This window comes from Cyphomyrmex costatus, unplaced genomic scaffold, assembly GCF_001594065.2.
Source record: "Cyphomyrmex costatus isolate MS0001 unplaced genomic scaffold, Ccosl1.0 scaffold43, whole genome shotgun sequence".
Classification (NCBI taxonomy): domain Eukaryota; kingdom Metazoa; phylum Arthropoda; class Insecta; order Hymenoptera; family Formicidae; genus Cyphomyrmex; species Cyphomyrmex costatus.
This window is the reverse complement of record NW_017278534.1, coordinates 1,520,352-1,532,492: the sequence shown is the minus strand read 5'-3', so window position 1 is coordinate 1,532,492 and position 12,141 is coordinate 1,520,352. Positions and strand designations below refer to the sequence as shown.

Sequence of the window (12,141 nt, the reverse complement as noted above, 5' to 3'; positions counted from 1 at the left end):
AAATTTAACAATAATGTGTAGTACTTTCAAGCTATACTTTCATACATTGTTGTACTTATACTACATTTGAAACATTTCGAATTTATTTTCAACGATAAAAAAATATTTTTTTAATAAAATATGACTATTGGCTTATATATACAAATATAAAGAGATATATAAAATTTGATAGTAATATGGAGTACTTTCAAGGTATACTTTCATACGTTTCTCTGTACTTATATTACATTCGAAAAATTCCAAATTTAGTGTCATGTATAGGCGCGTTCAGACTCGCTGACAAACTCAAACCAAGCACGACTCGTGTGTCCACAGGATCAATCACACCATCATCCCATAGTCTAAAAAATATCAGAATATTATAAATAAAATAAATATTTTCTGTACATAACAATAATTTACCTAGCACTAGAATAATAAGGACTGCCTTCCTTTTCGAACTGTTCTATAATCGGATTCTTGAGATTCTCTTCCTCTTCTTGAGTCCACTGCAAAATTGATATTTATTCATATATGTCTACATGTTAAAAAAACAGCAATTAACAAGTCACACCTGTTTGCCTTCTCTCGCACGTTGATCTTTCGTGATTTGTGCTAATACGCTCGCTGCTTGTTCTCCTCCCATTACAGATATTTTAGCGTTTGGCCAGCAATAAAGAAAACGTGGAGAATAAGCTCGACCACACATTCCTATTCAAACTTATATTATCATAAATTCTCTTTCTTTCTCTTTAGAAAAAAAAAATTAAAATAGCTAAAGCAAGAAAAATTACCGTAGTTCCCAGCTCCATAAGATCCTCCGATTATTACAGTAATCTTCGGTACCTGCGCGCATGCTACTGCTGTTACCATTTTAGCGCCGTTTTTGGCGATACCTCCCAATTCTGCGTCTCTACCCACCATGAATCCTGAACGTATTTATAAATTTGTATATTTATGTTTTATTTTCTTAACGCGCGAATTTTAAAAAAGTTAGTACATAAATAGCATTCACGTAATTATATTTACCGGTAATATTTTGCAGGAAAATGAGAGGGATTTTTCTTTGAGCACAAAGCTGTACAAAATGAGCTCCCTTCAGAGCACTTTCTGAAAATAATACACCATTGTTTGCGACTATGCCGACAGGATAGCCGTAAATCTTGGCAAATCCAGTGACTAATGTTTCGCCGTATTGTGCTTTAAATTCATGAAATTTCGAACCATCAACAATCCTCGCGATGACTTCTTTTACATCATAAGGACGTTTTAGATTCGTTCCGACGATGCCATAGATGTCGTCAATGGCATGCACGGGTAGTTCAATGTTTTTATTGATTTTTACATCCATAGGCGGTTGCAAATTTAAATCTCTAACAATTTGACGCGCAAGATATAAAGCATGCGTGTCATCTATCGCGTAATGATCGGTTACGCCAGATTGTCTAAAATTTTATAACTGAGCATTTATGTGAACAGTCCATATATATGTAGTTTATGATGTTTAAAATAATTACCGACAATGAAGCGCAGCTCCACCTAAATCTTCCGCTGAAACTTCTTCACCAGTTGAAGCTTTTACCAAAGGTGGGCCAGCTAAAAATATTGTACCTTGATTGCCAACAATAATATTTTCATCAGCCATAGCAGGAACGTATGCACCTCCTAAAACATATCAACATTCTCTAAAAATTTTTGGAGTCAATCTTTGGAAAATAAAATTTCATTCTTAAAGATTGAAAATTAAGCCATTCTTTTTCAAGACTGGCTCAATTTTTTACACTTTTTAAGATGATTCCACTCTAACAAATTTAACAAAATAATGACAAACCTGCTGTACAACTTCCTAAAACCACTGCAATTTGAGCTATTCCTTTAGCACTCATGTTGGCTTGATTATAGAAGGTTCTACCAAAATGCATTTTATCAGGAAATACATCATCCTGTCTAGGCAGATTGGCTCCTCCACTATCAACCAAATAAATGCAAGGCAATCTATTTTCTTCTGCAATTTCTTGAGCTCGTAACTGCTTCTTGACCGTTATAGGGTAATATGTACCAGCCTTTACAGTAGGATCATTTGCAATTATTATACATTCAGTGCTAAAAAATATTTAAAGTACTGAGCTTTCAAAAAAGTCAAAATTTATTTTGTTATCCATGACATACCCTTCTATTCTTCCAATGCCAGTAATAATTCCACCTGCTGGTACCTCCTCTCCACCATATAGCTTGTAACCTGCTAATTGTGATAATTCTAAGAAAGGTGAATTTTTATCTAAAAGTGTATTTATCCGTTCTCGAGGTAAAAGTTTTCCTTTGCTTAGATGTCTGTCTCTGGCTTTCGGTCCACCACCTTCAACTATTTTCTCCACAGTGTTCTTCAATTCATCAATAAGATTTTTCATTTGCATGTAATTTTCCTGTAACATTAAAAATAATTTTACACACATAATATATTTAAAAACACATAATTCATTTGTATTACAAAATTTACATAATTAGATTTATATAATTAAAAAAAAAGCTGGAAACAATGTTATTCATAACATCAAACATTAATTTTTATAATTTTCATAAATTATAATATTATTGCATTTTTTAAACAGAAGTCTAACAACTCTACAGTTACAAAAATAATAAAATTTACAACTGTACTTCCTAACCTGATATACCGGTGAACTGGTATCTGGAGTAGTGCCGACGACGGATGCTTCCTCATGATAAAATCTTACGCCGAAGGGTCGAAAATACCTCAATAAATAACGACTTCTCTGTAACATGTTCATAAATATTTCTACCCCGCCAAGAGGAAAATGACAGTCGCGACAACAATTGGCACGTTAGTGTTGTAAGTTATTATTGTAATGTGTCAGTCTCAAAGATATCAAACTTGAGAGCCTCTGACGCACATGGAAAATCAGTAACGTCTTCTTGGTCTTCTTATCACGTCTATCACGATGACTCGACCGCTTGCACACACATGGCTGTGATATGCATGTCAGTGCGTATACGATTACGTTGTATACGTGCACATAACATAGTGGTATTTTATTTATTTGACTGTTGACATTATTTGATGCACAATAAGTCAATTAAATTTCTTACACTGTCTTGCACTATTTATATTTTCTCTTTTTCTCTTCAGTATATGGAGAGAAAAAGAGGAAAGAGAGAGAAGATAAATGGTGCAAGAGAAGTTCAGCTGAAAAGAACAGATCTATAATCAAATCATCGCTGCCTCCAACTCTGATTAATGACTGTTATATACACACACAGTAATTTTATATTCAATTTAATTTACTCTTTATCCTTTTCTAATTGTTAGAAATAGATAAAAGGTAAATTAAATTAATCTACATTGGTAAAAATAGATATGTATTAACCAATTTTAATTTGGCATCTTTGTTAGATGGCAGCAGCTACAAAAGACGCTGTTTGGCGCTACTGATGCACAGCTGATATACGCACTATACTTATATGCGGTAATTATAGTATCTGTATATATGTTTCATTGTGTTTCATGTGTTGTTCAATCGAAAATTGTAGGCGTATTATAGAACGTAGATTAGATATTTTTCTGAGTCAGAGAAATATATTTTAAATCTCATTTCAATTAATCAGTTATTTTCTTCGTCATTATTGGTATACAGACTACTGTTACGCGGTGAAAATGCCTAATCTAACCAATTTATCCCATTTTCCTTTAAAGGTATGTATCAAGTGTCAACTACGTTCTCTTCTGTTTCAGTGTGTACGTTTTCAATGTTGTCATCGATATTTACGACGTAATATTGTATTTTTTTGTAAATATGTACACAAATTGACATTTGCTTCTGTATTTGAATTCATAGTTTATCTTTATTCTTTGATTAAATTTATAAATTTATAAATTTATAAATATATAAATGTTGCAAAATGATTAATAAAAACATCACAGTATCATATCACAGTTTATCATTATATTTTTCAGATTATATTTGCCCTTCACTTGATATTTATATCATGGTAAGGACAAGCTTGGATTCTTTAATGAAGTGGAAAGATTTTATGTATCTATAAAAACTTGTATCTTTATAATATGTACCAAATGTAAAATACATTACAGGGGTATACAGGGGAGTTGGTGTCCGAAATCTGTACTGTTCTATAACTTGCTATTCTTTGTTTGCATATTTTGGGCTGTTCATAGTGTCGAATCTGACGAACCACTGCAATTTGTAAGTTATTAAAAGAAGAGAAAACTTAGTTACTTTTATTTGGAATTAGTTTTAATTATATATATATATATATTTATGTATTTTACAGGCGTTTTTCATAAATATAATTTCTATATTTCTTGATGTTATAACATTAGCTCTCTATTATCCAAGTCTGTACTCAGGTGAGTATATTGACTAGATTGAATACATGGTACATATATGTTGCAGTTATTAACAAAGAAAGAAGGAAGATAAGATATTAAAAATTGTTAATTGATCAAAAGATTTGTGTTTGATTTCATTAATTTGCAGATGGATCTGAAAAGTTTAGCGCAGCCCTTATGGTTATAAACTTAATCGCTCGTCCTATCTCGAGTATATATCTGTTGCGAGTAGGTCAAGGGAGAAATGGCAATTTAGCCACAGTATTTGCACCAAGTCCTGCCATGGGTCAGTAAATCACTGGCTACGTGTCTACGCTTTTGTAGTGCGTCAGTGCTTCGTCAAGATCTGATTTTAAGTATGTGCACGTATGCTTTATTGCAAATTGCAGTTATTCTATGCATTATTAATAATACATGATTTTTAGTTACTTAGGTATCTCTGTACTCAGTTATGACACTCCTATTAGACTGCTTTTTGCTTTAATTTATGTTGCATGAAAGTATAATGTGCTACAACAGATCTTCTTAATGATTGTAAATAAAATTAGATTACGTTATATTTATATTAACTATGTTATATTGTTTAAATTCTTTATAGGCTACGGCAGACAAGAGTACGAGGAGATTTCTCATCCCGTCCCGCAAAACTCCGATTTTGAGGGAGTTTAAGATTGAATAGAATTTATTTGGAAACATTTATTCTGCTTTTAATTCTGCTGGTCTGTTTAAATTAATTACTCTACGATCGTATAATTTGAGTCAATATGATTAACAAGTTCTAAAAAATAAAAAATATTTACAGAAAAAAAGATATTACATTTTTTATTTAAAATTATTTAAATTAATAAGAAAATTAATTACATTTTAAGTAAAATCAATCTGAATAGACCAACAGAGTATATGTCCATATGATATATACATATTTGTGACATAATATATTTTAGATTATTAATTTTGCAAGATTATTTATTAATGCTATATTAGCATTAATGAGTAAATGTTTAAATATATAAGTTGCTTTACATAATGTTTTGTTAAAAGTTTTTTTAAAATCAAAGAATATATATTTTATATAATTATATTTATATATAATTAAAATTTATATATAATTATGTTTAAATATATTTAACGATATTTTTTTAACGATATTTTATCTAATTATACAATAATAACGTAGCAATGTTACACAGAGGCATAAGTTACTTTAATTAACTAATCATATTTGTGAATTATATTATTTTTATTGTCTATTTAAAGTTAATGTCGAATACAACGTTTTAATAAATCTTATATATCATAGATGTATATTTCTACACAGATCGTTGTATGTACCTAATATTTTTAACACATTCAGAATCTTTATTCTGTATAACTATTTCTACTATTGACTTGTGAATAAAAATTTTAATGCAAGCATCGTCATCGAGAGAAAATTGCCCCAAATGGTTGCGATCCAGCAAATCTCCTTTCATATCTTAATGATTTAATTTCTCTAAATTTCTTTTTATACTTGTTATTTCTAAAAATAAAGAACCATAATGTATAATTTTTACAAAATTTTAATGTATGTATATTTCTATCTTTGCAATATATGTGAAATTGAAAGTATTATAAAGTTATTTGAAATGGATTTCGATTAGAATTATTCAATTATTTTCTAGATTTCTATTGTATTTTCTAAAAGAAACTAGATGACACTCTCTTCAATCGGAATTCATTTCGATTTGCTTCACGATAGCTGACGATAGCTAGGTGCCCAGTTGCGATTATTGCATTTCGAAGACACGGCGCGCGAAACTCGACGCTGCCCGGCCAGAGACGCGCGATGGCGCCACTGTCGCGGGTATAAGAGCCGCATCCGTGAAGCGGCACAGTTCAGTAGTGTGGGTGATCGTAGCGGGAGGAGTGTGGCTCCGCGCGCGGCCACACCGCGAAACCGTGCCCACTTACCTCGATCACAGAACGTCCACTCGTTTTCACGTCCCGTGTGAAAACATGGCGGCCAGCGACGACGAGCCGATGCATCTCTACGAGGTCTTTCAGAACTGTTTCAACAAGATCGCCAATAAGCCTGGTGAGTGTGAGTCGTCGGTAGTGTCCGTGTCTTTCCTCGCGCACGGGGATACCTTGCTCCGTATGTGGCCCCTGTGGAGGATAAAGCGACGGACGTCTCTCTCCCTCTATCTCCTCCTCCGGTGTGTCTAGTGTCTTTAGCCGGTGCGTCGTGCGTATCTAAGAGCCCGTCGGCGTCTCAGCCGGCGGTCGATCGAGCCCGCGTCGCCCGCGATCGCACCGAGGATCGGCGCGTCGGGCGATCGTGTCGTTGACGGCCGCCAGGGCCTTACCTTGCTCTGTGTTTTGGTTCGCTTGTCAGTGCCCTGGACAGTGCTGCCCCGTCGACGGCAACTAGCGACGAGCGCAACGGCTCTCTGCCTCGTGTTCCCCGCATCCTGGTTACTCTCTTCCGATTATCTCTCCGTCGGCTCCGTGAATTTCTCGCCCTCGCGTGCATCACGGCATCGCGCCGGGATGCGAATAACATAACCTAGAACGCGTTAAAGAGACGTCCGTCGCCATTCGCTGTCATGTGCAACAGTGTAAGCGATGGAGCGATATGTTTGTGTGTGTGTATGAATGTGTGGAGCAGTGTGGAGCATGCTCGTATGAATGCGAGGGTGAGCTCCGATAGGGAGGCTGCCGGGAAAGAGATGATCCCCGTCGCGATGCTTCGTTCCGCTCCCGTCGATCTCTCGTATTATCGCAGTTTCGTACCCACGTGCCACATACCGGGACGTTGCGGAACGTCACCGCGATCGTACGAATCGTTAGTGGTTAATCGCTCGGATGTAATGCGAGAGTCCATAAATCGAATCCTTTTTCCTTCTTTCTCGAACCTCTTTTCTCTCTTCCTTTCTCTTCTCTCTCTCTCTCTCTCTCTCTCTCTCTCTCTCTCTCTCTCTCTCTCTCTCTTTCTTTCTCTCTTTCTCTCGCTTCCTCAGCAGTCAGCCTCCGCGAACGCCGTTTTTCTTTTATTTCTCGCTTCATACACCTGCCAGAGAAGCAGCCACGAAGCGATGCGCCGTTGCGTGCCGCAGAATCGTGCGTTACCTCTCGAAAGCGGTTCTCATCCTTTGTGGATCTTTTGATTGTCATCACATGTGTCAATTTCTAGCCCCCGCTAGTTTTTCAATGTTTCATATTTGGCAGATTGTTTGCGATAACTTTTATTTGTTTATCAATAAAATGAGCTTGACAAAAAAGATATAATGTTCATCATATTACATTTACTAATATAGTTTGATTTAATAATCTTAATCTCGCTTCTCAACTAATTCTTTTTTTTTTATTTCTAATGCCCGTTTCTACCAATATAGATTAATTGTGATCTTGGTTTAATTTTTTATCGCTTTCTAGTTTCAAGAATTATAAAAGGATAAAGAGGTAAATTAAACTGAGATTAAAGTTGATCTATATTGGTAGAAACGGGCACAAGAGACACAAATAATTTATAAGATCATTTCTTTTAGGAACAAAGCTATAGAATATATTGATACAATCTTTTATAATTACGATATAATAATTCTCCGCAACTGAGATATCTAAATGTGCATTATCGATATTTTGATTGCGAATTTTGATAATTATATTTAAATGTATAAAACAATAAAATAAGTAAAATACGATGCTTATAACAGGTATTCCAGAATTTTTTCAGATTTTTATATCATTCGTAATAAAAAAATTTGCTCTGTTACTGCTGACGGAAGAGTTAATATTCATGTTGCCGGCGGTGGGTTAAATGTTGTAATTAAAATTATTGAAAAATGTAATGTTTCCACCTTGCTCCACTTTGTATATTAAGCCTGTAGTTGTATTTTACAAACTGTTTTTCGAACGATTGTATATATATTACACTGAGAGAAAATTGTTTGGTATTTGTAACTATAATTACATATATTATTATAATTATAATTATTACTGTTATAATATTTAAAATTAATAATTATACATACTATATTATTGATAGAACTGTTTACATAGTTATTATTAATGTATTACTTACAGTATTAATAATTGTAATTACAGTAACGAATATCAAAAATTTTTCTCTCAGTGCACTTACAAGAGCACTTATTATAATATTTGTTCTTTAGACGATGTTGAATTATTCTCATGGTATTACAATGCTTTTTGAAACCACGAGATTCCCACGTTAATTATCATTTCTAGATGTGCACAAAGCAATTATGAAATTGCAATTCAGAGGAGGGTGCGAGATGCGTTGCGCGGCAATTCACGGCATAGTTGGTTAACTAAATCTCAAACGTTTGTTTGGTTTGAGACGCTGTTTGGAAGATGACGGATGCTGTAGGCTCTCTTGTACGCTAAGTTCGGCGCAGCCGAGCGGCTCGGAAAGACCGCAAAAACTACGTTTTAGACGTCTCGTCCGAGGCGTTCCCATATTCCTTTGAAACGCTGCGGGAGCTCTGCGCCAGCTATTCGGTTAAATATAATTTATATCGCGTGGCATTGCGTATGCCGTGAAACTTCCTAGGACGACAAACAAGACGGCAGGAATGAGCAACGTCGAGTCCGCGAGCCTTTACACAGTGGTTACAAAACAATGTTCTGCATAACTTCAGGCACTCGCACGGAAAGAACGGATTAGCTGAAGTATTTAAAAATTTAGCTGGATACAGATTTGAATATAATTGTGTTGAACCATCAAAATAATTATGTAGGTTCCTATAGTTGATTGCTAAAGTTCCAAAATGTTTTGTACCCTCATTCATCATGCTTGAATTTCTATTTTGATAGAATAAATTAAATATTTTATAAATAAAATTATTTTCAGATATCTACCTAAATTTTGAGATACTTTAGAATCATTATACTAAGATTTAGTACATTTTTTTAGTGTGCAAACACTGAGGAAAATGTCTGATTAGATTAATTAGAATTTTGGTTGAAAAAGAATTAGAATCAGAATTTTCTGGTTAAATCTACTAGAAATCTGTTTGAGATAACCTGAATTCTGATATAATCAGAATCTTCTGATTCATCCATTTCCTCAGACATTTTTCTTAATGAAATGAGCAATCACACCGAGTTACGTTACGTACTGTAAATAAATTATGTTTCTCAGCAATATTAAATTCATAGCAAGATGTTTGATATCGCGTCTATCGAGTGTCTTCACGTCGGTAGTATTTTTACGACAGAAGATTAAACATCTCCGACCTCGACGATCGAAGCACCGTTGTGACAGAATCGATGGGATTCGTTATTTACGCTCGAATGTTTTCACCGGGTGTCAGATTCGCAGAGTCTCGTTTCTTATAATTTGATAACTATGAGATAGTTGACTGTCGTCGGTTCGTTTCGGCCCGTTAATCTTGACGATTGTAGTTTCGCGTCGAAGAGACCTTCGTCGCGGATCTTTCTGCGCCGCGGTCGTTATTAAGGCTCGTATTACTTTGCGTACCATACTTAACGAGCCATATTACAGCGGTCGCGAGCCTTCAATTTACGGCACGATAGCTCTGTATGTTATTTTACAAACAGTTCGTATTAAATTTCGGTCTTATCGTAAGCATAGAGGATAATAGCAAAAGCATTGTGACAACAGACTTATATTATATTAGTAAAATTATTATTAATCACTTTAGTATAACATAATTTAATAATAAACAAGAGAAATAATCATTTAGATTAAGTCTGTCACTCTAAAGTAAATCACGCAACGTAATATCTTTATAATTTCCTGAAATACATATAGGGAGAAAATTCGATTTTGCTCAAGCATCTAAAAATTTATTTATAGATTTAGGACTTAAGTACAAAAAATAATTTTATTGACGATCTAGATAATTATAGAATGCTCAAACATAATAAGCAATGCTGCAAAAAGTTTTGACATTCTAGCAATCAACGTAGCTTAAACGTATATAATTATAATAACAATTTTCGATGTTAAAACAAGAAAGTTTAAAATTTTAATGCTTTCCTAATTTTATACATATCGATATTATTCACTGAGGATGGCCCAAAGAGGAATCGAAACGTATGATTTAAAATAATTTAATATTTGTTAATTTGTGCACTGATAACTGCGCGTGACTCTCATTTGTCTGTTTAATTTCTTTGTTTTAATTCCTACATAATTATTTTGATGACTTGAGCTGAGTTCTATCTTTTGGCGGGTGAACCACTGTTTTACTTTTTTACCCTTTTATACTCTTACTCTTCTATTCTTTTATTTACTTTTGTTGATAGGTAAATTATTACATAGTTTATCCGAAGATGGAACAACCGGTTCTTATTCATAAAATTATTTTTAAATCCGTATCTGGCTATAAATTTTTAGATACTTTAATAAAACTGTTCTTCTATGCACATATATCGTCGTTATAGGGTTCAAGTGCAAGAGTATCCCAAAATAGCTTGTATTCCACTTACCGAAAATACTTCCGGTGTCGAGGGGGTAACCACTATCTGAAATATTGTCCTACATGATTTCATTTAATTTTATATAATTTTATTTGATGACATAATAATTTTCCTCACTATATATGCGGTCATTTGGTAAAAAAAAACGATTTTATCTAATATTACACAATTATTTCTTGTACTTGCATATGTAATATATAATTATTGAATTATATATCTGAATTTCGTATAAATTTTATAATGATTTCATTGACACCGTTCCACAATTATCTACATTAAGTGATTACCCCCGTTGTCTATTTTATAATTTACTCTACTCTAATTTACTCTCCGTAAAGATCACACCCATTGTGGTGAATCTTTGCGCTCTGATTTCCCATTGTGTATAATTAACTGATCGACTGAAATTTTATCAGTCACGCAACATAGTAACGTACATAAACAGAGATAAAAGGCGGTCAGAGAGATAAGCGTTTCATTGTCTCTCCGTGTTTTATGACGTCGGTGAAACGGCTGCTTCGAGAATGATTTCGCCGTGGCGACGAGATGCATCCCGGAGAATCCATCGGCGAAGATAAACGTTCGCGCCGGCGCGAGAAAATAATCTGATTTGAATTTACGCGTAATGCCGCGAAAACACACGCAGTGCCGAAACCTAACGGATCTAAAATTAGTCACGCACGGTGTGACTCACGAGTAAATCTACCTGGGGCACTAGTTTGTTTCAGGAAGTATAGCGAGCTCGATAAAATATAGTTTAACAACACATGTGTGATTCACGTATAGTGCAAACGAACGTTCGCGCATCGAACGTTCGAAATGCTGTCGCTCCATTTGTGCTGTCGCTATCGTGTTGCGACTTCCAGTTGTTAAATGTTTTTTTGTCATATATTCGTTTAGTTCAGCAGGATTGCCACAAAACTGGGAATCAGAGAATTGTCAGGGAAATCGAAAACGTCAGCGAAATTAGGGAAAATTCAGGAAATTTTACACATTAAAAATGGAAAACTAAAATTCTTGGCTTTAAAGAAATTTGAATATACGTACATCACACCCACGCAGTTTTGAAATACTATCAACAAGTAAACATGCAAGCGATATTAATAGTAATTTATATTGCTGTGTTAAACTGCAGCAAAAATAGTTTTTCCAAATCGGGACGAAAATACAAAAAATTTCAAAATATTATTGAAAGTCGTTGAAAATTGTGAATTTTTCTCAAGAAATTAGAGAAAACTTACGGAATTTTAGGATAAGGGAATTTATAACAATTCTGTTCAGTGTTTCTCTAGTAAAGAAATATTAACAGTCTTGCAGTTGTAACGTCCTTTCATTTTAATATGATT

At 34.2% G+C, this 12,141-nt stretch overlaps 2 protein-coding genes across 3 annotated transcripts; one reads left to right on the top strand and one right to left on the bottom strand.

The window, feature by feature from the left end:
• Nucleotides 1-137: 137 nt before the first annotated feature.
• On the bottom strand, nt 138-2,762 carry Mccc2 (methylcrotonyl-CoA carboxylase subunit 2). The gene is made up of 9 exons (XM_018544239.1): nt 2,646-2,762; nt 2,149-2,402; nt 1,811-2,082; nt 1,497-1,644; nt 1,009-1,424; nt 774-908; nt 554-690; nt 403-488; nt 138-341 (listed from the first exon to the last, which is right to left on the bottom strand). Exons 1-9 carry the CDS (start codon nt 2,760-2,762, stop codon nt 224-226), a joined length of 1,683 nt encoding a protein of 560 aa, XP_018399741.1. The 3' UTR covers nt 138-223.
• An 856-nt stretch (nt 2,763-3,618) lies between these two features.
• On the top strand, nt 3,619-5,083 carry LOC108777410 (type-1 angiotensin II receptor-associated protein). Of its 2 annotated transcripts, none has more exons than XR_001940822.1 (6): nt 3,619-3,691; nt 3,953-3,987; nt 4,088-4,199; nt 4,288-4,363; nt 4,494-4,701; nt 4,944-5,017. XR_001940822.1 is itself a non-coding variant. In XM_018544284.1 (6 exons), the coding sequence occupies exons 1-6, from the start codon at nt 3,653-3,655 to the stop codon at nt 5,012-5,014; spliced, it is 471 nt and encodes a 156-aa protein (XP_018399786.1). In that variant the 5' UTR covers nt 3,619-3,652; the 3' UTR covers nt 5,015-5,083. The 2 variants fall into 2 exon arrangements, 1 of the variants encoding a protein (XP_018399786.1); XM_018544284.1 differs by having other exon boundaries at nt 4,494-4,631; nt 4,944-5,083.
• The last annotated feature ends 7,058 nt before the right edge of the window (nt 5,084-12,141 follow it).

Coding starts and splice junctions, on each gene's coding strand:
- LOC108777410 (XM_018544284.1), top strand. CDS start 3,653: ATGCCTAATCTAACCAATTTATCCCATTTTCCTTTAAAG. Junction 4,200..4,287: donor CTGACGAACCACTGCAATTT/GTAAGTTATTAA, acceptor TGTATTTTACAG/GCGTTTTTCATAAATATAAT. Junction 4,632..4,943: donor TGCACCAAGTCCTGCCATGG/GTCAGTAAATCA, acceptor AATTCTTTATAG/GCTACGGCAGACAAGAGTAC.
- Mccc2 (XM_018544239.1), bottom strand. CDS start 2,762: ATGTTACAGAGAAGTCGTTATTTATTGAGGTATTTTCGACCCTTCGGC. Junction 2,403..2,645: donor CCAGTTCACCGGTATATCAG/GTTAGGAAGTAC, acceptor TTAATGTTACAG/GAAAATTACATGCAAATGAA. Junction 909..1,008: donor TTTCCTGCAAAATATTACCG/GTAAATATAATT, acceptor AAATACGTTCAG/GATTCATGGTGGGTAGAGAC.